Source organism: Sebastes fasciatus, chromosome 11, assembly GCF_043250625.1.
Source record: "Sebastes fasciatus isolate fSebFas1 chromosome 11, fSebFas1.pri, whole genome shotgun sequence".
NCBI lineage: Eukaryota > Metazoa > Chordata > Actinopteri > Perciformes > Sebastidae > Sebastes > Sebastes fasciatus.
In genome coordinates this window covers 26,276,876-26,302,557 of record NC_133805.1, presented here as the reverse complement: position 1 = coordinate 26,302,557, position 25,682 = coordinate 26,276,876, and the positions used below count along the sequence as shown (strand labels likewise).

At 39.4% G+C, this 25,682-nt stretch overlaps 1 protein-coding gene across 2 annotated transcripts in view; it reads right to left on the bottom strand.

Annotated features, from left to right (window-relative positions):
- The window catches only part of col11a1b (collagen, type XI, alpha 1b), a 104,549-nt gene that overhangs the window by 37,666 nt on the left and 41,201 nt on the right, over positions 1 to 25,682 (bottom strand). For both annotated transcript variants that reach the window (XM_074651897.1, XM_074651896.1), the window contains exons 14-40: positions 23,653 to 23,709; positions 22,758 to 22,811; positions 22,525 to 22,578; positions 22,085 to 22,138; positions 21,922 to 21,975; positions 21,144 to 21,197; positions 21,008 to 21,052; positions 20,240 to 20,293; positions 20,093 to 20,137; positions 17,996 to 18,049; positions 16,928 to 16,972; positions 16,518 to 16,571; positions 16,379 to 16,423; positions 14,277 to 14,330; positions 14,135 to 14,179; positions 12,610 to 12,663; positions 12,396 to 12,503; positions 10,235 to 10,288; positions 6,507 to 6,560; positions 4,768 to 4,812; positions 4,402 to 4,455; positions 4,029 to 4,073; positions 2,952 to 3,005; positions 2,756 to 2,809; positions 1,598 to 1,651; positions 1,081 to 1,188; positions 296 to 385 (exon numbers count right to left, since the gene is read on the bottom strand). In XM_074651897.1, the coding sequence (XP_074507998.1) occupies positions 296 to 385; positions 1,081 to 1,188; positions 1,598 to 1,651; positions 2,756 to 2,809; positions 2,952 to 3,005; positions 4,029 to 4,073; positions 4,402 to 4,455; positions 4,768 to 4,812; positions 6,507 to 6,560; positions 10,235 to 10,288; positions 12,396 to 12,503; positions 12,610 to 12,663; positions 14,135 to 14,179; positions 14,277 to 14,330; positions 16,379 to 16,423; positions 16,518 to 16,571; positions 16,928 to 16,972; positions 17,996 to 18,049; positions 20,093 to 20,137; positions 20,240 to 20,293; positions 21,008 to 21,052; positions 21,144 to 21,197; positions 21,922 to 21,975; positions 22,085 to 22,138; positions 22,525 to 22,578; positions 22,758 to 22,811; positions 23,653 to 23,709 (1,542 nt within the window). The remainder of the gene's footprint in view (positions 1 to 295; positions 386 to 1,080; positions 1,189 to 1,597; positions 1,652 to 2,755; positions 2,810 to 2,951; positions 3,006 to 4,028; positions 4,074 to 4,401; positions 4,456 to 4,767; positions 4,813 to 6,506; positions 6,561 to 10,234; positions 10,289 to 12,395; positions 12,504 to 12,609; positions 12,664 to 14,134; positions 14,180 to 14,276; positions 14,331 to 16,378; positions 16,424 to 16,517; positions 16,572 to 16,927; positions 16,973 to 17,995; positions 18,050 to 20,092; positions 20,138 to 20,239; positions 20,294 to 21,007; positions 21,053 to 21,143; positions 21,198 to 21,921; positions 21,976 to 22,084; positions 22,139 to 22,524; positions 22,579 to 22,757; positions 22,812 to 23,652; positions 23,710 to 25,682) is intronic.

The following is a 25,682-nucleotide window of genomic DNA, read 5'->3' as shown; positions in this document are numbered from 1 at the left end:
TAACGCTTTGCCAAAGACACATTCACAGCAGACTACAACCTACTTCAACCGTTCTGAGTTAAACGATGATAAAATTCATCAATATTGTGTCTGGCTCAGTCGTCTCTATCACTTCTATGTGAGCCAGTTCTGCACCTTTCAGCCAGGTCCACTGCCAGGCCTGACATTTGGTTTAACAGCGGGTAGTTAGCCTGGTAATTGGAGTTTGGAGCTAGATTCAACCGGGTGTGTTCTCGCAATGTGGGATGACACACTTCTATGTTCATATGTGTATGTTTGTGTGTGTGTTCGTTACCATGCCCCCTGGAAGACCTCTCGCACCCTGGAAGCCCCTCAGGCCGGCAGGTCCTGCCTTGCCACCAGGACCCTGAGAACCTGGATCACCCTACAGAGGAAGAAAAAACAGCATCCACTTAGCTGACATCTGATATACCGTCAGGTAATCATTAAGCAGAAGTGCTTTAGGTGAAAACAATGAGCAGAGGAAAGTTATAGGAAAACAATTAAAGTGATTGATCTGCTTGATAAAAGCTGAAATTATACCTTCTTATGTGGGAACAACAGCAAGTCATTAAGAAGGATAAAGAAAAGATGTGCCAATTTTTAACAAACAACCATCAAAGGGATGTTTTAACAATAAGGGTGCACAAGGGTGTTTTAAAAACAAGTTCCTATTCAAAGATTACATCTCAATAAACACAAATACACAGTTCTACATCCCTAAAGAACCTTGTGTGACTTCACATGTTAATGCAGTTTGATCTTCAACAAGATAATGTGTGCACATTTGGCAAGAACTTAAAGTAGTTTTTTTTTTTCTCTTTATTACACTTTGTTTTTCCCATAACTAGCATTAGAATAAATCAGTTACATTAAAATGTAATGGGTATTTCAAGTGTAGGAATAAAGAAGAAAAAAATAAGTACACAACAAATAACCTCCACAGACGAAAACAAAGAAACCAGGACGTTATTTCCACAGTGGTCCTCTAACATACAGCAATACTTGGCACAATACATGTGACTACTTATGACTGGTGGACTTTGCTTTTGTAGCAAGTAGAAATACATGCTCATTTACCTTTCCACCCTCTTTTCCAGCAGATCCAGGTAGACCTTGCTCACCAGGTGGACCAGGGGAGCCTGGGTGTCCTCGCTCTCCGCTGGGTCCTACCTCTCCAGTTGGGCCCTGTCAGGGACAACAGAGACATGTTAAGGTCAATGTGCTATTAACATGTGTCTTCACCTGTGTCCTAAAGGATATATCTCAACTGATACTAGCAAACAAATCATATTTCTTTGCAAAATGTTGCTTTTTTTTCTGTAGTCAATGGAAGTCTTAATGAGGTGGAATAATTCATTTTCAGCCTACGCTTCATTACTTTCAAAAGACAAGAGATCTCACTGAAGGCGTCCAAAATTCTTTACAATGCATCCTGATTACATCCTCTGCATACAGATATTGTTTTTCAGGATTCAGCTGTTGTTACAGCTACATATTTTTATACATTTCAGTGTCTCATAATTCTCCAACAACAACAACAACGAGACAGAGAAGAAGTGAGGAGGTGGACGCGAACTATAGCGGTGTACTGTACCTGTGGTCCAACCACCCCTCCAGGTCCTGGAGGTCCCGTCTTTCCTTGGAAGCCCTGAAGGGGAAAACAGAGAATGTTGACTGTACACATTCAGGGTTATATAGCATGTACTGTCTACTTTGTGCTGCACACTATGTAAAGGGTCTGGAGCCATAAAGAAAATCAATATGAGCTATGTGTCAGTGTAAGTTGGTAATGTGTCTACATGCTGATGGCAAACAAACTGATTTAGATTTTCCATTTTAAACGTAGTAAACTATTTAAGCTACACAGAACAATCCGCATTCTTCTGATTGTATAATGCAAAAAATCTTTACAACTCATTTTGTGCAGAATAACTAATGACTAAAGCTCTCAAATAATGGTAGTTGAGTAAAAAAGTAAAATAGTTCCTTCAGAAATGTAATGCAATAGATGTGTAAATACTGAAGTAAAGTGTCATGGACTAGTGTCATCAAGAAAATTACACTCCAGAAAATAACAAACTATTTACTTTATGAACAAACAAGTTCATTTGTACGGTATAGTATTCTCATCCTACTGGCTAATATTACATTTTAGGGATGAATAATAAACTAAATATCAAGGTGGAAATGTTTGTGAACAAGTTCTTATAAAAGCACACTAAACATGTAGTGCATCACGTAACTCAGCTAAACTCAGCTTAGCTCAATTATGTTCACTCCAACTTTATTGTCATTGAAATAAAGTACTACAAAATATGGGAATATAGCTTGTTCTCTGAATGCAGTAAGTTTTGGAAAAGAAATTAAAGACAGTGTTGCATTAAAAATGTGTATGTTACTATATTTACTAATATGGCATCTAAAACTAATTAGATAGTATAGAACTGTATTTACGGTGTCATGGTAAGTGATCAAATACTCTTTGTTGAGTAGTGACCATCAACAGTTGTCATGATGTTATGAATGAGCTCAGTTGTATCGCAGTGCCTATACTCCATTTCCTATTAGTGGTGCTTTACTTTCGCCCTAAGAACACCATTTGTATGCTCTCTCTCAGCTATCCTCTTCCTTGCTTCATTTTTTTGTACAACCTATCTGAGGGACCGAGTGGGGAGAGAGTGGGCGCTGATGCATGATGCTCAGGGTCAAATGGCATGACTCAATGCATTCATGGAAGAAACTGCCCACTCACCGTCTCTCCTCTCTGTCCGGGATGACCGGGCAGCCCATCTTTTCCTGCCGGGCCCTGGGGGTGAACAGGTAGACAGTTCATAAAAATCAAGACATCAGGTCATGAGTGGGTATTAATATTTGAAAAGCTAATATGAAAAGTGTCAACAATGACTAGCTGTTGCTAACTTAGAGACAGTTTGACAGCAGCTACTTACATTTGGTCCTTTAGGTCCGGGGAAACCGACGGGTCCCTGTGGTCCTTGTGGTCCCTTAAATGAAAAGAAAATCAATGAGCGTGGGTGGAGACAAGAATGGATGACACACACACAAAACAACTTTCAATGGTTATTGGTATTTAACCCATTCGTGCCCGCAACTGAAATTTTTAATTTGGTATCTATGAACTCATAACAAGTTGAATATCAAAGACATGCACACACATGCAGTGTAAAACATATATATTTCCTATGGAAAACATTTAATAAACATATAGGTAGCGTTTTTCCTCATTTTTCAAAACTTTGACTATAAAAGTGTGATTTTTCATGTGATCTAAAAAATTTCAAATTTGTAATGTTAGATTTGTCCAAAGTAAGTCCATACCAAATTTTAGGGCTGTACTTGAAATTCTTAGTCGACTAACACTAATACGATTTTGTCAACTAACTAGGGGATTAGTTGATTTAATCGACAGATCTGTGAAACTTAGTTTCAGCACAAAGAATCACAAAAAAGCACCACTTTAAATATTTTGTTTCCCAGAGATGTGCTCATAAGTTTCTGGAAACAAGTTGTTCAGCATGAAAAAAGCATAAAAAATGACTATTTGACTAAAGAAATGGTAGTTGACTAAGACCAAAACGACCAATTAGTCGACTAATCGACTAAGAGGGAGGCAGCCCTACCAAATTTCAAGAGTTTTGGACTAGTCAGAACAAATGTTTTAGCATTTTCCTTATCATACCAAATAAAGTCTTTAGACAAAAATGAGTTAATTAGATTTTAGCTGCCAAATCCAGCTCTCTTCTCCATCTTTCTTATTATAAATGTTTATGTCATAGTTTACCGGTACACAGAATTGTGTTTCTTCAGGTAAATTAAACATACATTTCTAATTAGAAGTTGGTAATCAGCAGCTACTATAGAGCACACACATCTTTTTTATTTTATTGTATTTGACAGATAGCAGCTTTGAGTTAAGATTCAAGTACGATGCACCTGGTGAACTTTTTCTGACATTAACTCGGTGCACAAAACTTCAGGCACTGATCAAGACAATATCTGATACTAACCCTCTCTCCCGGCGGACCCCCTGGTCCATCATTGCCTGAGGTGCCCTGAGGAGAAAGAAAAAGCAAAGAGAAACGTCAAAGTCTGAAGTGTGAATAAAATTCCTACAAAGCACTGAGGTTTATATAGCAAGCCTGTTTGCACATGCACAATCATACAGTATTTCTACATGAGTTGGTATCCAAGAATTTCTACATTATGTGAGCATTTGTTTATTTTTTTACATACAGCAGCAGGTAAATGTTACATTCAGACAACTCAGTTTGTTCATGCTGTTCACTTTCATGTACTTTCTCTATGTAATCTTAAGCATGTAGACACATTCATTATCATCGGTCCCACCATTATAAATTCTAAAATAGCCCTGGCTCTCACCTTTGCACCTGGCTTTCCTGTTGGTCCTCTAGCACCACGCCCACCACGTGGACCCTACATACATAGAATATAAAACCATAAAGTGATCGCGAGGAAAAAAAAATTGCATTTTCAGTATTTTGTTTGATATTAGAATACATAATACAATAAAAACCAAAACACAGAAAGTTATTGTATAAAGGGCAGGTCATCAACGCCTCCCCCTGCCCATCTCTACAATTCCCCACCGAGTGCATATCCCTTTCAAAAGACAGGAAAACAAAAGCCCATACACAACTACACCAAGAGAGGAGAGTTTCATTTGAACACAATAAATCATTTATGGGGAGGGCTGGAGCTGACTGGGCAGACAGATGAATCGCCTACCGTTGGGCCACGTTGCCCTCTGGGGCCTGCTTTGCCGGCAAGTCCCTGAGAAAGAAAAACAAAAGCTTTGATTTAGGACAAAATCATTCCTTGTACCATCAGCGAATATAAGCACTTTTTCATCTCTTTGTTTTTAGAAGTTTAAGCTAAATCAACCACAAATACAGTCAAACATCAGACAGACACAAATGCTGAGGGGATTGAAGCGAGGGATGGAACGGGGCAATCGGAGCATCTTTGGACAAAAATAAATAATCAAACTGCTGCGGTAAGTGGTTACCCACAGGCACTTGACAGCTTGAACTACCTGTCAGTTGTAGCACGCCGGGGCCATCGGTGTCTGCCTCTCAATGTCTGTCTGAGAGCACAGACGAGCTTGTCTCTTCAATAATAACCCTACCCACCATTCTGCAACCCCTCCATCTGTGACGCTTTTCAACTGGACCGCTCTACGCTTACACAGCTGAATACAGTAGGCGGTCATCCCTCGAGTCGAGTGATAAGTCCTGATTACACTACAAGACCAAAAGTATGTGGACACCCCTGCTCTCTCACTATTTTTTGTACTGGGGCTGATTGTCTCGGTTTTGGCTCGGCTCCTTGGTCCCAATCAAGGGAAGTCTTAATGATACAGCATACAGCGATATTTCAGGCAACTGTGTGCTTCCAACTTTGTGGCAAAAGTTCTGGGAGGGTCCTTTTCTGTTCCAACATGACAAAGTGAAGTACATACAGAGTTGGTTTTCAGAGTTGGATGTCGACTGCTCTGCACAGAGCCCTGACCTCAAGCCCATCCAGCACCTTTGGGATGAACTGGAAACGTCCGGCCTTATCGCCTAATATCAGTAGCTGACCTCACTAACACTCTTGTGGCTGAATGGGAGAAAACGCCTGAAGCCAGGTTCCAAAAACCTTGTGGAAAGACTTCCAAAAAGATTGGAGGCTGTGAGCCGTACGTACATGAGCTGACGTGGAATCGTGGTGAGGAAGTATTGTATATATGCATAGATCAAATAACTCATGGAGTAAGTGTTTCTACATTTAGAAAGCTTTTGGATCAACAAGTTTTGTGTGTTTATGTAGCAACATTTTATAAAAAAAAACAATTAATTAATCAATACTTTTGTCAACCACTATGGTTTATTGACTTATATAACCTTTTAGCTTAGATTGTACAGATTTTAGGGATATTCATTATTTGAAGACTCCAATAAATGACATCACAATAAGCAAAATGACCAATGTAGGCACTGGCGGACCATTTCTATTGTAGAGTTCAAAAGGTTAAAGGGTTTTTTGGGGGATTTTTCCTTTTCTGTCTAAGGATAGAGGGTGTTGTATGCTGTACAGATTGTAAAGTCCCTTGAGGCAAATATGGCATTTTTGGCTTTGGGCTATATAAAGTAAATTGACTCGATCTGACGTTAACTGTGTATAATCACATGCAAACTGAGCACACAAGTTATTTTGCAGTCCAGACGAAGAACTAAGTCGGCTTTAATTTGAAACTTAATGATATATATTTATTTCTCAGTCAGAAACAAATCAGCAACGTCATAGTTACATGTTGTACGTCTTGGACTGCCAGCCTTAGTGGTCTAAGACACACTGACCATCCCGTGTTTCAGTATTCTACACTATCTACTCTTGATCCATCTGTTACACAGAAACCCCACAGTGACCAAGTGTACATGTCTGTAATAGGAGAGAGAGAGAGAGAGATGTATTTTGTGGCTCACCCTTGCTCCCTTCTCGCCGTTGGCCCCGGGGAATCCAGGGAAGCCGTTGGAGCCCTGCAAGACAAGTACAAAAAAAGAAAGAAAGAAGTGACAGAGAGGGGAAATACATTAGAGTTAGACAGTATAAAATAAGAGATGTCTACTATAGTCTGTGTCCAGCAACAATGTGACGGAGGCCAAAGAGAAACTATTCCTTCATGCTTTACTGACCAGCGATAATTAACAGAGAAACTGAAGTCCTAACAGAAGTACCGGCCAGCAGATTCTTATCATAGGACTTGTGAGTTCCCACAGATAAATGAGGACCTTCTTCTAAGAGGAACCCAAAGGGAACGTCTCCTCCTCGCCACTTACAGACAGACAGAGGTGCTGTTAGGTTGTTAGCACAGTTAGGAAGCAAACTAGGAAGATAAAAAAGGCGTGGGAGCAAATAAAGACAAAGGAAGGGGAAACAGCAGATCCCCCTTGATACCCATCAGCAATTTAGTTATTGGACTTTCGCAGGCTGTGCCCTCTGATAGCAGCGATGGGGCCAGTCAAACAAATACTAGGAGGGCAATCACTGTGGGATGAATAAAGGGAGTACCAAGCAGCTTACCAATACAGCCTCACTTTATGCAGCATTAGGTAGCATAAATATGTATTCAACCAATTTAAGTTGAGAAAAAAAAGTCTCAAAGTCTCAGCTGTACTACAAGGTCATGAGCATGCCTGAGAGTTTTGCGTTTATAACATACTTTGATGCAATGCACATCTATAGTGCTCATTACTGTTCACATGCATATGTATATGAGGCATAATGCTGTCCAGTATAAGCAAGGGCGCCACAACAAGGCACCGTGGGCAGAATCGCAAGAGGTAAACAGCCCGACATTGTGGAGACAGCAAGAAGGGAGATCTATGCCGCTTAATTTGTTTTTCACAGAGGTGCAGTTATGGTAAACTGAAAGGAGAGCTGGTACTGGACAAGCCTGACTTGCGCCACAGAGATAAGACAGTCCACTGAAGTCATTGCAAATGGCATCCAGAATTAACGGTGTGGGGAGAGCTGTTAACAGAGAGTGATGGGGTGCAGCAGCCAAAAACACAGCCAGTGGAAGGATGCGTTCACAGGCTGATCGAGGGGGATAAAGGCTGCAAACGGGCCAGGACTTTGACCTTGAACTTACTCTAGAGGACGATGTGACATTTTAGAACAGTCATGATACTGTGCGATGGGAACGAGGGTTAGTTTCTATCTCAAACAGCACTTGATCTCTTAAATTCTATGAATTAGTTGAAGAAAAAAGTTCCAAAAAGTGACTTTAAAAAGTTACTGTCAAATATAAAATATCTTTAAAATGATCAAGAATTTGGTTTATAATAGCGTCCTCATTATAAGTTCCTAAAGACAGCTTCATACTTTGTTTTAGTAAAGAGTGGGTGTTGCAATTTTTCACTGCTGGATAGCTGTCTCTTTTCTTTTTAGAAGAAGAAAACTCAAATGCAGCTATAGAGAGGAAACTATGGCACTGTTTATACCAAGCCAAAGCCAGGACGCCTTTATTGTTTCTCCAGAAACCTTTTTTTGAAGCATAAAGAGTCTAAAAAGAAGATCTGATCCTGGGCTCCACTGGGAACCTTTGTGGGCAGCCTTTGTTTAAAACCATTTCTGGATACAATCAAAGGAATATCCTTTGTGTTTTTGCCATTATTGTATACAATATCCAGTAATTAAAATAACTTATAACTACTGGAGAGAACACTGGACATTGGAATAGTAACTCGTATCTGATTTCGTCTGCGTCTCTCCCACTTTGTGTAATTTGTCTGGGTCTCTTATTAATTTGTGGGCCACGCTCAGCTCAGATCCTGCTGACATTAACAGACAGGATGTTGTGAGAGTAGGTGTATCTGACCCGTCATATCAGTGCCAAGCTGTCAGTGCTGACAGCAGCAGAGAGGAAGCAGCTGCAGCAGCAGCACATCTTGATAGTGGAGCTGTGGCACAGTGGTCAGCGCTACAGTCTGCGAGGAATGCCAGACTGCTAGATAATGCCTGGAAGAGTTTAAGGAGGGCGGACAGCTGATGACTCCGGTGGGTGACCATGCCACTTAGGCTTCCTGTAAGAGTCGTGGCGAGAGCACAGTAGGTGTCTGCTTGGGTTTGTGTTTGTGTGAGAAAGGGTTAGTCAGCACGTCGGCAGATTTTAGAAAAGGCATGTGAGGGCAAGTTTAGATATGAGTGCATGTTGATCAGACAGACATGCATAGAAGGTTATGTAGTCAATAGTCGTGTTTCCATTCAATTGTCAAGCAAATTTAAAGCAAACTGGCTGTAATCCACCAGTAAACAAAGTACAAGAACAAGTAGATTTGCGAACCGGACACAAAACAAGTTGCCTTGGCTGATAAAATGGAGAGAGGTCTTCGGGAATTTGTATCTATAGAGTGCTGCAGGGATGACGTATTTTTGTAGGCCGACCAGGAAGTTATTATCGCCCTGGTTCCCTCGACAAAAAGCCAATGGGATTTTTCAATTGGGTTCTGGATTATTGCAGGAAATAAACTCTGTGGCGAACAAACGTTTAAGATGTTTACGCATTTTGTTCAGCAAGAAAATCTCCACAAATGAACACCGCTTCTATGATTTTTGAAGTGTTAATGCAATCAGGAGAAGTAAAAAGCTAAAGTTAGGCTATAAAGCGAACGCGAGTAAACACAACAAGGCTGAAAATGTGGACAGGTCAGTGTGATGACGTTTAGTAGTCTCGTTTAGCCACTTGTTGGCAACTGCCTTTTTTAAGACACATAAAGGCTTAAAAATTCACGAGTTGGATATTTACTGGCGTATTTTATATCGTAGAACAAAATGTTAAAATTGTATTAAAAAAAAAAGAACGACTTCAAGACGAGGGAACCGGAAGAGCTAAAGTGCTAACTCATTTCCAGGTTTTAGGACTCATTCCTGCATCACTCTACTGGGAAAGTTTTAATTGTTCTTTCATGTCAGCTAGTATCGAACAAATTGCATGCTGTTCAGAGACAAAGATAACATAAATATTTATCCAGGAAGACGCCGACAGCGGAAACAGCTGGTCAGTCACGTGAGTTAAATGTTCGCTCTGTCAGAATATATTCGGAAAAAGGGGTTTCCATAATCCATTTAGCGCATCAACTCTTATTCGACAAAGGCAAAAAGCACCTTGAGAGAGCATAAAAATGTTTTGAGCAATTGAGGAAATTTTATCGAATTTTTCCGTTTCCATATACCTTTTCTAATGCAATACTTCAAAATGTGCATACAAATAAGTGAATGGAAACATGGCTACTGAGAGAATCAATACACATGTACAGTAATTCATGCATACATATATATTGATTCTCTCAGTGGCCATGTTTCCATTCACATAATGTATATGTACAGTATATGTAAATGGAAACACGGCCACTGAGAGAATCAATACACATGTACAGTAAACATTCATGCATAAATATACTTATGTGCCCTCATGAGCATAATAGTTTCCCACTGAAAAGGCAGTGTAGTGAGCAAACAGAGCTTGTCCTTCAACTGTTCACATTACTAAGTTGGCAGAGTTCTCCTCTGTTGATCCACCCTTGACCCGAGCCTCTGAACACCTACAGCCGGCACTGATCTCTGACCTCCCAGCGGAGCGGCGGCATGCACAGTAAGAATTCCTCTACATTGATCATCAGCAGAGTGCATTATTACTCTCATCACACACCTTGGAGCCTTGTCGACCAGGGTACCCAGGCAATCCAGGGACTCCAAGTTTTCCCTAAAATGGAGCAAAGAAAAACAAAACAAGGATGATGAATTCTGATTTTGTCACCAGAGACATCGTTGGGAGACGGCGGCAAAGTTCACAGAAGCTTTACGAAAAGCAATAAACTTATAACCATAAACTTTTACTTCTAGTGTGGGAAATATTTTAACACCATGTTTATGAACATGACATCATCAGTGCAGAGGTTTTTATGCTTTTCACCCAAATGTACATTTACTTTGGTCCATTTTGGTCATTATGGTCATAAAGAGGTACACGGAATCTGATCTAACTATCCCGTGTGCTTTTAAACTATAAAAGGTCAGTATTTATGGTTTTATTATGAATCCAATACGTCTGACTCTGGTGCTGGTAATTCCTACTTTTACTGCACTGTTGCACTCATTTTAAGGTAATCAGGATGAGGATGCCAGCAAAGTAGAAAATGCATTATTGATACAGCAAAAGTATAATTTTTGCAATAATACTTTTAGCTCATCTGTGTGGCAAATTGTGATTTAACTTTAATGACTGAAAAAAACGTGTTAATGTTTAGAGAAAAAAAGTTTTTTTTTTTTTTTTTTTTTTTTTTTACATCATTTCTAATTATTTTTAAGCCCTTTCTATCTATGGCTGCTTAAATCACAACTGACTCCTGTTTGAGATCATTAGACCGTTTTTAATGATGTAATTCAAACCACAAAATGGATTGATCCAAGCCTATTTACAGTGTAAGAAAACAGTTCATTGACCAAAGGTATTCATGAGCTATTATTTCTCTTCAAATTCATCAATTATATTTTAATCCTTTAATCTGAACTGTAAAAATCTATGTTGTAACCTTTGATACTTCTTTGTCAGAGTGTAAATACTGCAGCACCATGAAGCCACATGCAGCGAGATCAAAGCTCCATGGAGAAATGTTGGCAGCATGAGCCAATTAAATGGGACTGTTGTAGAGCTGAAGGGAGGGTGGAGAAAATCTAAATCAGGACAGCTACAAAACTACAGTAAACCACTCTCTTCACACTGCTTTCTCTCCGCTTCATTAAATACAACTGTTATTAGACCTCTAAGCTGCAGTCGGGAACTTTGCACAAATATGATAAAAAAACGTTTTTGTTTTTTTTATACAACTGTAACTATATCCTAACAGTAGTGCATTAAACGGATAATCTGTGAAAAAAAAATCTGATTCCTCTGACTTCTCCTAGTGCTCCTAATGGCATTTGCAAGATTCCAACGCACCCAAACAAAACCAACCAATCAGAGCCGAGCTGTCTCCACAACAGCTGTCAATCACTGCTTGCAAAACTCGCAAACTCCGATCAAACAGTCAAACTAGGCAGCGCTGATCAAATCTGAATTAATATTCTGTTACTGTGATGCCTATTTCTCGCCTCAAATGTTTCCAGAAACCTCTTGTAGTGTACTGTTTAGCTGTAAAATGAGAACGTTCCAGCTGCCATGTTAAAGACAGTCTAAACCAGCTAAAACTAAGCACCGCCCACCTCCTGGAGCAAACTTTCTCAGTTTACAGCTAAACAGTACACTACAAGATGTTTCTGAAAACATTTGAGGCGAGAAATAGGCATTACAGTAACAGAATATTCATTCATATTTGATCAGCACTGCCTAGTTTGACCTTTGGATCTGAGTTTCGCGAGCAGTGATTGACAGCTGCTGTAGAGACTGCTCGGCTCTAATTGGTTGTTCCAAATGCCATTAGGAGCACTAGGAGGACACAGAACGTGATTTTTTTCTTCAGATTATCTATCTCATGCACTACTGTCAGGATAAAGTAACAGTTTTATAAAAATAACTTTTTTCTTTTACATATTTGCTCAAAGTTTCCGACTTCAGGTTTAATGTAAGAAAAGAGCAATCCTGAAACCCTGGTCTGGTTTTCGATCTCACAACAGCTCTGAAACAGGCTTTGTATTCCTTCATCTATTCATAATGAGTATTGACATACAAATGTTTTAACCTTTTATCACTCTGTTAAGCATGTAATTGCATTTTGTATGTAATTATCCTCTGCAATTACTTCAGCATGTCAATAAAACAAATGACAATCCACAGTTTTACAATTCAGTCTTTGCAGGTATTGATTATTCACCTTCTCTCCAGCTGATCCCAAGGGACCGGATTCTCCGTTGGGTCCTGACTTGCCCTTGGGGCCCTCGGGGCCGTCCTCTCCTCTGGATCCTAAGACACCACCCTCACCCTTGATGCAAAGAAAACAAAATGTAGACAGTGTTATTATCTGTGCTACCCGTATCACTCCCTGCAGCTGCACACATCAGTATTCTCTTTTAGAGATGATGATTCACCTTGTCACCCTTGAGACCCATGTCACCTTTGAAGCCAGGGAATCCGTCTTCTCCCTGAGGATGAGAGAGATAGAAAGCTGTTAAAAGCAGTGTTTTATCGAGTATCACTGAGGAACAACTGATACAGTCCAGCTAAATAGTTCACATGGGAAATACTTTAAATAGTAAAAAGACTGAAGATTATTAATGGACCACTTAAGAGACAAAATCATTGTGAAAGTTTCTAACAGCCAGTGGTGTAAAGTCACTATTAAAGTACTTTAAAGTAAGTAAAGTACATTTACTCAAGTACTATACTTAAGTACAATTTAGAGGTACTATCACTTTACTTGAGTATTTAAACTTTATGGTACTTTATACTCTACAACATTTCACAGGGAAATATTGTACGTTTTACTGCACAACATGTATCTGACAGCTTTAGTAGCTAGTTACTTTACAGATTAAGATTTTACAAATAAAACATGTGATCAGTTTATAAAACATGATACTGTGCTACAGATTAAACTATCCAACAGTACATTAAGTAGTTAAAATGTGCTCCACCTCCACCAGCTGTCACATTAAAATGCTGCTTATGTGTTAAAGCATCGGTATAAATATTCTAATGATATGATATAAAAAAATAAACTCTCTGAAAGGGACAATTTGTAGTTTAAGTATATTTTGATACTAATACTTTTGTACTTTTACTCAAGCAAGATTTTGAATGCAGGACTTTTGCTTGTAACAGAGTATTTCTACACTGTGGTATTAGTATGTTTACTTAGGTAAAATATCTGAGTACTTCTTCCACCACTGATCAACAGAATATGAGTGACTTAGGGTAGTCTAATACTGACACCTAGTGGCCATCTAAATGAAGCATTCACAGACGCAGAAGCCACCTTCTCTCTTTCTCTCTGATGCTCTACTGACATCTGCTGGTTAAAATTCAGAATGCAGTTTTCAATCTTTTCCAGGGCACTGCTATCAACACAGTTGGGTCACTGATGCCAATTTTCTGACATGTTTTCATACATTAAATCACTAAGATAATAAATTGTAACACATTAAAGCACATAACCTTATGTGTGACTCGGGATTGATAGAATACTTCTCCCACAGGATTTTATGTAAAACAAAAGTATCAGAGTAGAAGAGCTTTTAACAACATGTTCAGTGTTTTTTTTTATCTCTGAAGAGCTTTAATTTCCTGACTGAGTGGGGAATCTATCCAGTGGCACTGAGGTAGCAACAGGCTACGTTCAACCACAGCAACCCGAGAAAACAATGGCAACAGATCAGTCTCCCCTGGAACTGCCCTACAAACAGCCTCATTCTGGTTTAATGTTCCTTACTCCATTTCACCTCAGTGGCACGAGGACTTAACTACCAGCCTGATGGGCTCTTAAGAGGGTTGTTTTCTCTACTGGATTGCAAGGAAGTCTCATTTGAGAGGGAATTGCAACTGTGGGTCCATTTTTAGAGGAGTGACATCTGACAGACGTGCTGAGGAAGGAGAGGAGACTGGAGGGGTGTTTACCTTTTCTCCTTTGCCACCTTTAAGGCCTCTAATTCCCTCAGCACCCTGAGGAGAGAGGACAACAGGAGTCAGGATGAAATTCAGGGGAAAAATGGAAATGTATCATGGCAGGTTGGTACTGTTTGAGTAAGATAGCACTTACTTTCACACCGCGAGGCCCGGGGTAGCCGAGGGATCCCAATGGACCGGTATGACCCTGAAAGATTGCAAAGAGTGTCATGTGATTGGTGAAGTAACATTGCATTAGTATGCATCTCACTTTGCGTTGTGTAATGCATTTCTGCTGTTTTAGATAACTTCACTAGAGATGTTTTCATTGATTTCCAATGATTTCCCCGTGTTTTTATTCAACAGTTAACCCTCAAGAAGCTACTGGGTAAAGTTATGCATGTGAAAATAAGAAAAACAACAATAAAGTAAATGGACAGCATCATCAAGTAGAGAAATACGATACAATAAAAATAAACGAGTGAACTTTGGTAAAAGCCCAATGACTACTTGAATCTAGCCATAATTATTTTTGAAAACTAAAATGATTAACTCTTTGATATTTCTGGTATTAAGCAGTTTTTCTTTATTTGACTGTCTTGGACCCAAGTCTACTTTCTTAGTTTCGCTCAATTACTGGATGCCTGCGGGATCATGATTATGTTATATGATCCCATAAACACTCAACAGTTGAGCCGAGACAGCCTAATATAGAGTGCTCCTATTTTTGTAGACCAACCAGGAAGTTAGCATCGCCCTGGATTCCCTCGCCAAAAAGCCAATGGGATTTGTCCATTGTGTTTTGGATTATTGCAGAAAATAAACTCTGTGGCAAACACACGTTTATGATACTGACACGTTTTGTTCAGCAAAATAATCTTCACAAATGAACACCACTTATGATTTTTGAAGCATAAATGCAATCGGCGGAAGTAAAAAGCTAACGTTAGTCTATAAATGAACTACACCACGGTCACATGAGTGCGAGTATACACAAGGCTGTAAAGGCGTGATGACGTTTTGTAGTCTCATTTAGCCTCTTGTTGGTAACAACCTTTTTTATGACACCTACAGGCTTCAAAATTCATTTATTGATGTATTTTATATCATAAAAGAAAATGTTTAAATCTCTTCAGCTTGTGTTAACCACAGACTTATTTCAGACATCTAACTAAAATCCCATTCAAAAAACCACTGACTTCCAGACGAGAGAACCGGAAATGCTAAAATGCTAACTCATTTCCGGGTTTTAGGACTCATATTGCTGTTTGACATAACTTTTAAACTACACCAAAATCCATAAAAAAGGTCTGACCTAAGGCATGTATTCGTTTCTGACTGTGGGAAAGTTGGAAAAACAGTAAAATTCCCCAAAAACGACTGTATCTCTGAACTCTTTCTTTAACCAAATCACACACATTTAGGCTATTCAATGTGATATATTTTTTAATTAATGTAATAACTATAATATAATATTTTTTTCACTTCCATTCACTGAGCCTGAACCCCCTGAAACTGTTTGGATCCCCCCCGATGAGGTCCACCTCACCCCTTGAAAACCTCTGCTGTAGTGTGCATCATTTAACATGATAGGGACAATTAAGACAACTGTACCAGATGGATTACTGTAAAATAAAATCCAAATTTTGATAAATACATAGTAACTTATGCTGCCTCTGTACATATGGATTTAACCACTATGCAGCCAAATTGTCTTGTACAAAAATAATGGCATGATTTTAATAATTTTTCTCATATATCTATTGTTGGAATAACTTTATGATCATTATGTACCATTGCAAATTCCCCCCGTGTGGGACTAATAAAGAATTATCTTATCTTACGTCTTAAAATGACCGACTACTTTCAAATCTCTCTATCTCTACACAGAGTCTACTGTATACAAAGCATGAAATACATTTCATGGTTTGGTTTATATTGGTTTTTTTTTTGGTGCCAGCTCAATTACAGTCTACCACAAAGTACAACAAGCCAATCACAGAAACTCACCAGATCAGCCAATCACAGGAAAAGAATGAAAAGGCCAATTTAGTGTTTTCTATTTCTGAGGCAGCTCACCAGATATGATCTAGATTATGTGGTTATATTAAACCTCGCCCTACTGGCACACTATGTAGGCTAAACAAAGCCTTTTTTCCCTGCGCAGCAACACATTTGATGAATCTTTGAGAACAACTGTAATTACAAACTTTCCTGTAAAATCCAAATTAACATCTCTAACTACATTATACTTACAGCTGCTCCTTTCTCGCCTGCAGGACCTTCCTTTCCTGGGTGACCCTATAAAAGAAGTCCAAGAGATTTAGTTTATAAAAGTTGATCATCATGAATGAACTGAATGATGTAAAAATGGAAAAAAAGGTGAGATACTTACAGGAGGACCGTCAGCACCAGAAAGACCAGCCAAACCTTGTTTCCCTGAAGGTCCCTATAAATAGAAGTTAAACAGACGAACAGATAGTAGACAGATGAGTGCATACCTCACCATCTCTAACAGCGTTATGAAGACTGCCAAAAGCTCATCTGCTTGAAATCTTATTAAATGTCCACAAAACCACATATAAAATACTTTCAGTTAGTAAGTGCTTATGCAGGAGTCCTATGGTAATATGTATATAGTGTGCGAGTGTGTTTTAGCCTTCAGAGCAGCCAGTAAAGGCCTTAAGCTCAGACAGCCGTCTTTCTGCAGAATCACTTATGAGGTGTGTTGACTGAAACACTAGCGGGGCAGCAGAGCTGTGGTGGGAGGACTGACGGGGTGACTGGGTTCCCGACTTTACTTACTTTTTCACCAGGAGGCCCGATCGGACCTTGAGGACCAACAAGACCCTGAAACACAATCAAGATAGGTCTGTTATTAGAACAATCAGACAAACTTTAGTCTTCAGGCTTACGTAATTCTTGCACAAAATGAAGTGGTGCATTTGGGGGAAAAAAGAACACCTGTTTTATTCATTTTTGGAAAGTCTACCTGATTTTTATGGTGTGATGTATTTGTAATTTGCTTATTTTCTAACACATTAATTTCCTTCCATCTACAATTTTGACACCCAGCTACTTCTTGTAGACTTGAAGAATATAAAAAAAAGTTATAATAAGCAAGCTGTGATATTTTTCTACGGGCCAATGCCTTCCCTAAAAGGCCTCTGGCCAGGTTAAACTAAAATGAAGTTATTTATTCAACCTGTATACCATCAGGATAGGTCCCTGCTAATACTTTCCAGGGGAATGACGCCATCCTGTCCGGGCTGTGAGCGTCACCAGGACTGAAAATCTTACCTGGCAGCGGTCATTTCGCCCTGGCTACAATATTGGGTGCACTGTTTTGTATTAAAGATGATTCCGAAATGGAATATTTTTCACTCTGCTACCAACTGGACACAGTAATTAAGTTAAGTGCTATCAAATTAATACAATGTGTCTCATCTCAGCAGGACAGGTTTTTGTTCTTTGTGGTAGCAGAGAAACAATGTTAGTGAACTTAGTTGTAAAGTCTTTGCTCTGTTTTGGTGCCCCATAGAGAGGCCTTAAGGAATGAAGGATGGAGAGAAAGAAGAAAAAAGGGAAGTGGAGCAAAAGAAAATATTTCTGAGAACATCTGATTAAGAAAACAGGAGTGCAAGTAGTGATCATTCAAGTTCATCGTGCTCCCTGTTGCACAATGAATATGGCAACGAGGATGGAGCATGAAAAGGACAGACTGAGGCACAGCGCATGAAGAGGAAGAGAGATGACATAACAGGAATAAAGATATTGGGCAGGGAGGAGAGAATGGGGGGGATACAACAGGAATGACGGACTGATCAGACAGGGTCAGAAAAAAGAGAAAGAGAGGAAAGAAAATAAACTTACATGTGGACCAGGCATACCCTGCTGCCCATGAGGCCCCGGCTCTCCTGATGGACCCTGCGCATAACAAAGAAAAAGAAGAGGATGCAATTAATATTTCCGTGCTTCCATTTCATCTATTCTGTTTAGGGCAGTAAAAGTTAATGCTATAATAATAAGATAACGCAAATTTGTTTGAACTTTTACTTAATTTCTTTAACGCATTAACGCAACTTGTGATTTTTAGGTTGTAGTGGACTCAGGTTTAAAGCTAGAAAACCTAAGGAATCCATTGGTACCCACCATTACATACTAGCTTGTCGAGAAGGAGGTTAAATAACGCTCCAAAGTTACATTCAATTTTGGTGAGGAAAAACTGTCATGGCCATTTTTAAAGGGGTCCCTTGACCTCTGACCTCAAGATATGTGAATGAAAATGGGTTCTATGGGTACCCATGAGTCTCCCCTTTACAGACATGCCCACTTTATGATAATCACATGCAGTTTGGGGCAAGTCATAGTCAAGTCAGCACACTGACACACTGACAGCTGTTGTTGACCTGTTAGGCTTGAGTTTGCCATGTTATGATTTGAGCATATTTGTTATGTTAAATGCAGTACCTGTGAAGGTTTCTGGACAATATTTATCATTGGTTTGTGTTGTTAATTGATTTCCAATAATAAATATATACATACATTTACATAAATCAAGCATATTTGTCCACTCCCATGTTGATAAGAGTATTAAATATTTGACAAATCTCCCTTTAAGGTACGTTTTTAACAGATACAAAATGTGTGATTCATTTGCAATTAATCACGATTAAATATTTGAATCAATTGACAGCCCTAATATAGAGGCAATGAGGAGCAAACCTTAAAAAGTAATTAGGTGCCATGTGTCTTTTGCTTTTCCACATCAAAACTGTGGTACTGGTTTGGGTGACCTTGCTTGAATTGGCTTCATCCAGTCAATGTCAAGAATGTGAAAGAAAAAAGGTGTAAATGGTGGGGAGAAATATGATACACTGGCTCGTAAAGCAGAGCTGTCTGTTTTTTGGCATTATCCAAAGTTATGTTTAGTTTCTATCAAAGCCAGCCCTAAAATCTGGTGGCTGGTGAGAATCTGAGTTTGGCTATGAAATACAGCTTTCTCTAAATACACGCTGTGGGGCTACAGAGCCATCTGGGTACGGATTAAGGCGAATGAGACAAACTGTTTGATATCCCTGCTGAGAATTAGTGTGTCACAAAGCAAACATATACAAAAACAGACAAGACCCTTTTGTGAAGCAGTCTTCTCCAGCTGTGACAACAAACACTAAAGACAAAAGCTGGATTCAGAGACGTTTAGGTAGCTTTAGCAGGGCCTTGAATGCAAAATGCAAAGTTGGGGATTCGCCTAAGATCCAAATGTAGTGAGTAAAAAACATTTGGGTTCTTCACTTGCAAAGGATGTTTTAAAAACGTCCATATGTCAGCAGCTGGTGTGAGCATCACAAGGGTTTATAAACCCTTTGGGAAGCTTTACTACTGTGGATACTTTCAAGTGTTCTGCTTTGACTTTTTTTTTTTTAGAAAGATCAATACTAACTGGAGATATTAATGAGAAGCACCATATTCTCATTGTTTTTTGTCTCCTATTAACAGCTGCTTATTTCCTCAGCTCAGTGACTCAGATACTACAGACACCGTGTGGGCTGGTCCAGCTGACCAATGATATGTCAGCGTCCCACTGAGACCCTCCGGGAAGCTGAATGCATGATGGGACCATGCACAGACAAGCTTTTCTGTTTCATACCTTACTAAACGCTTAAGGCTTCTTCGTCACGACCTATTAAGTCAGCAGACTTTGTAGTTTATGGAAAAGGTCTGAAAACTATCATAAGACACCACCAATCTCCGTCTACCATCTCTTATCAGCAAATGACCTATGACCCCTTCTACACAGGACAAGCGGAAAGGTCACTGACCTGCAATCGGCCTTAAGTGGGCCAAATTACACACTGATTGCTGAGGCGGTCTTCACAAATATGTGCAGGAAAACTCTCTTTCTAACAATCACATTTTTTACTCTCACTGGTTAATATTAATAATCAGCAAAACATAAATATTTCTCACCATGTTTCCTTTGGGACCAGCTTGCCCATCAAGTCCAGGAAGACCCTAAAGAGACCAGAAAGTTAACAATGAAAGTCGCCATCCCATTGAGCTAGAACACAAATGATGAGCGATATGAGAATGAAGTGATATAGGAAGTGCACTTACACGCTGTCCTCCAGCACCCTGAGACCCTCTGGGGCCGAGCAAACCTCGAGGACCCTGTATATCAAGACAAACACAGGTTCAAAAGAATTATTTAAAACAGTACTTAAACATTGTCTGAAACTGTGCGTTGTATTTAGAAATAGGCAGGCGATAAAAAACTGGCACAATACACTGAACATCTGAAAGCAAAAACTGGTTTTACTTAAGTGTGTAAAATATTGACCTCTTGTGGTCATATCTGGTAACTGCATGTGCATTTCCAGGAATGAGCATGAAAGTTTCTGATCTCAACATCTTAAGTCATGCACTTAAAATCATCATCTTTCACCTAGTGGACAGCGTGGGTGATGAAATGCCGTGCAACCACTTCTTTAAAAGGACAACGTTGTTGCGGGTATGACAGGGAGCAACTATTTCTCATGTAACTCCATGGTCCATTTGCACCGAACAGAACAAAACATTTCCCCAGTTCTATTTTCTGATCTATTATTCAGAGCCGTTCTGTCTCGGCAAGGTTGAGATTACAAACCAAATTGCCCTTGCAGACAGGAATGTCGTTACAGTTGCAAGAGGAGAGGAGGGCGAGGCTGCGTGTTTAAATAATTGCCAAAATGAAAGTAGAGGAAGGAATGAGGGGGAATGAGGCCTGTAGTAGCAAAGGAATAGGCTTTAAATTCATCATATTCTTATCTTTATCCTGATGCAATAAGGTGGAGTTTAACAATCCTGTCCCAAATGTGTCATCAGATAATATCAAAATACACTTACGCTCTCTCCAGCCACACCTCTCTGTCCAACCTGGCCATCTTCACCCTTTGGACAGAAAGAGAAGAGTGTGTTATCAAGGAATGCAGAGTAAATTTGAGAACAAGTTATACAGTATGGTGACTGGTGTACTGCTTACTCTTAGGCCATCGTCTCCGTGAGGTCCTGGAGCTCCTGTAGAACCGTGTTCTCCCTAGAGAGAAAAAGGAATATCAACAAAAAGAGAGTCCACGAGCTTGATATCTGCAGCTAACAGAGAGAACAAAAACTCCTAATCTTTTACTTTTGAACAAGTATAATCAAAAATTCAGAAAACACAGCGTTAAAAAGAGGGCAACAAAAAATGGCAACAAACCCGCCTTTAATCTACAGTACACCACAATTGGCATGGACCTATATGGTTTCCACTATTCCTAGTGCTCTATAAGGACTGGCCTACCTCTGGTGACCCTGTAATTACTCAGTATAGGATAAAGCATGAAAGTCTGTCTAGAAATACCCCTCTGTGATCTCAGTCCTCTCTCTTTAGGCTCTCTACGCAGGCCCGAATTCCACAAACACCAAACTCAGCGCTCCTCGTTCGCCTTCAGGCCTGGTTAAAGTGGTTCTGGAGTCGGTCCCACCTCTCATATGTGGGTCAAACGCCCTAATGAGTTCCACTTGTTCAGAATTCATATCTGTCAACACTTGAGTGTACATGAGATGGATGGGAGGTGGCCCTTGAGCGACCAATCAGGCCTGATTCTGCTGTAAGGACAGGGTACAGAGCGGCAGTGACTGTGATCAATGGGGATTTCTTTTTTAGTCTAGAAATAAGAGACTAGAATCTTATTTTTGGAGATAGATAGAAGTCTTTAATGCTTGTCCTCTGATGTTGTTCATTCACCAAGCCATAAATTATCTCTCCTCGTACTTACTCTGTGCCCTTTCTCTCCAGGAAGACCAGGGAGGCCGTCAAAACCTCTGTCACCCTGAAACAGCACAGTGACAAACGGTTAGCTCCATCAATCACTTCTGCAACAGCAACTTTTCAAATGCATCCCGCAGCTGGTTTATTGGACAACTCGGTGTGTGCTTTACCTTGGTCCCTGACTCTCCTGGCATTCCTCGAGCACCGTCGGCTCCATTACGACCCTGGAGCACACGCAGAATATCATGTTAGGCTACGTGGAAATCACATTAGAAAAATATTGAATTATCTCTGATGGTTCTGGAGAACAGACACGGGGAGGACGCCATCATTTTTCTAACTGGTTTATAGTTAAATAAACATGACTTTATGAATTTACACAACACGGAGAGATGATTATTGAGTGCAGCTGACTTATTTGAAACGAGGCCATGGCTCTTCTCTTTGGGCAATGTAGCACTGATCCTCGCATTCTTCATGGCATGAAATATTAGAAATTTGGGAAGTTAAACTTAATCTCCGGTTGCAATGCAGTGTTGCTCTAGAGGAGATGAATAAAAAAAAAAGTATAAAAACATGCTGGTTGAGACTTGTTGGAAAGAAGTCTTACTCTCTTTCCTGCTTTCCCTGATGGACCGGTTGTTCCCTGAAGACCTCTGGGTCCCTATGGGGAAAACATGAATGTTTTAAGAACAGCTTTAACGTTGACAACATTATTGATGTTACAATATCTTTACGTTGAGATGTATAAAAGTTAAAAAAAATGATGCGTATTGTGCAAATCAAGGATTTAGACAAAACAATAATGGATCCTGTGGGTAAAAAGAAAGATACTCAGCTCACCTGTGGTCCGGAGTCGCCACCGTCACCTTTAAGTCCGGTAGCACCAGGACCTCCCTATTAAATATGATAAACACAGACGCACAGATTTAACAAATGAATATGGTTGCATTGAAGCCAAATATTTTGTCATCCCATCATTTGGCTAGTGAACCAGAAAAAGCTAGTTGGACTAAAACCTAATGCAAATCCAAACATGTAGGAACTTGGATTGTGGATATACCTGTACAACAGGAAGACCTCCTGGAGCATCTTTGCATGTGGACAAAATCCCTCCAAGAGTTACAGGATTGGTGTAACATTTGTGTTATTTAAGAAAGACATGAAGGCACTGAAGACACATCCAAAACAAGAGGAAGGCTTCGGCTACTATCTGTTTTCAATAAATGTGTGACAGTTTACCGCTTGTTTGTTTTTATTTACTTCATTTTTTTATTTACTTTTATTTTTTATTTTTCTTAATTCTTATTTTATTCTACAGTATGTAAAGCGTCCTCGAGAACGTTGAAAAATGCTGTATAAATCTGACGTATTATTATTATTATCATCCTGTAGCTATCACAAATAATTTGCCATTTGTAAATAGACAGTGTTTTTTTTCATTAAATCATTCAAGCTGGATATCACGTTGATGGAATAAATCAAATCTGCTCACAGACAGCTAGGGAAGAGAGTGGCGTGTGTATGAGGGTGTGCATATGCATGTTAGGAAATGATAAATGCTGAGTTGAACCCTTCACAGGAAGAAGAGCTAATCACCTAATGTGGTTTTCATCAACTGTGAAACGAGTGGATGTTACAGGAAGTAGATGTGTGAATGGTGTGTGTGTGTGTGTGTGTGTGTGTGTGTGTGTGTGTGTGTGTGTGTGCGTGTGGACGGTTTTCAAAAGACACTCACCACAGGACCAGATCTTCCTGCCATGCCCAGTGGCCCTGGAGGACCTCTCATGGTCAGCTGTGGATCAGACAGAAACAACCCATAATCCAATCTTGCAGTTATACAAGTCTACACCAATTGAATGCATCAAAAAGCTATATTTTCTCCTCTATCAAGAGCAATTAGGATAATGTATGTTTTATATTAGAAGTGCAGCCATGTCTGCTTATTATATTGTTCTCTTTGAGGTCAGTTTATGAGCATCTGTTCTTGGTCTGATGGTGATACTTTTAATAGATAGAAACTTCTGAAAATAAGTGGCGGCTATTTTTATGTTTTAACCTCAAAATGAAGACCATGTGCAAATTCTTGTTTGTTTTCCATGGGATTATCATTATTATTATTCTTTTCAATTGTCCATGTCCATCACAAATTAATCGCATATTTTTTTATCAGTTCAAAATGTACCTTAAAGGGAGATTTTTCAAGTATTTAATACTGCTTGCTTTATGCAAATGTATGCATATATTTATTAATGGAAATGAATTAACAACACAAAAGAATGACAAATATTGTCCAGAAACCCTCACAGGTACTGCATATAGCATAAAAAATATGCTCAAATCATAATAGTGTCAGTGTGCTGACTTGACTATGACTTGCCCCAAACTGCAAGATCAAACAGTTTCCATAGATCAAAAGTTGTGTTAATGCGTTAAAGAAATTAGTGGCATTAAAACAAATTTGCGTTAACTTTGAAAGCCCTGATTTATTTATTTATTTTCACATCATTTTTGGGGCATTTCTGCCTTTATTTGACAGTGTAAAGATAAAGACTGGACATGAGAAAATAGAGAGGTACGACATACAACAAAGGTCCCAAGGCTGGAATCAAACTTGGGACGTTGTGGTTATGTAGCATGTGTTGTAACCATTTGGCTAGGAAGGCACTCTGTTTATGGGATTATTCTAATATTACAAAATTGATGTGGTATGAATGTTAAAATGCTATATAGATATAGTCCCTGTACTAGAGTAGGACTTTGTCATATTGAACATGACTCAACATCCATTCAACTATCTGGGATTAACACCAAAAGGAATAAAGAAAATAAAACACTAATAAAAAGCCCATCTAGCTTCTGTATAGCATGTGCAAACTTTACTTTGTTCTTGTTTGGGGTTTACCACTCTGGTCTTTGTTCCTGCTCATGGTTGACCACAGTCTTGTACAGTACTGCCAAAAAAAGTTGTCTGGGATTTATTTGCAGCCTGATTACTGAATGAGCAAATTTTCTAATTCAATGGAAAGCAATTCATGCCCTATGCTACACTTAAAGCCGACTCACACATATTAGTTAGCGTATTTGCATTGAAGCAGGTGTGAGGTTACATTTCCAGAGTGCAAATAGGTCAAAGAGAAGTCAACAAGTTCAGCAATTTGTCCCTTCAATTCCTTTTACATTTTGAAAAACTTACAACTCCTGCCAAGTTTTTTTTTTAGTTCCTGTCTCGGGGCCAAACCTCTGGCATAAAAGACAAATATAGAAAGGTGACAAGTGCTTTAGTACCCTTTTACCAGTTCTGGCAGCCCTCCAGCTCCATACAGTGTTGTGAATGTGTGAATATTCAGTGTTTGTGCAATATTTAATGATCTCCATGTGTTGTACTATAGATCACACTTTGCTTACAGCCGCATAATTCAGCCTGCTTTTCAACAGCGCTATGCTTATCAGGGCCCCTGAGGGAGTGTGAACATCTGGTGTGGCTTTATATACTACCTAACCTGACACAGGTCCATATTTTGGAATTTAGACAATTTATAGAATGAGTGGGACTTGTGAATAGTGAGTCCTCCTTTCGTTATTTACTACACTTTCCGGGCCATTAAAATGTTTCTTTTATAAGCTGTTTCTAATAATTTGGAGCACGGTATTTCTTGTAAATTAAAGTCAGAATTTTGGATCTGAACTGCATTCGGTTTGAGTTAAAAGGCAGCTAATGAGAGTACACCGAGGCACAGAAAGTCCAAGTAAAGTGTCCCATGACTG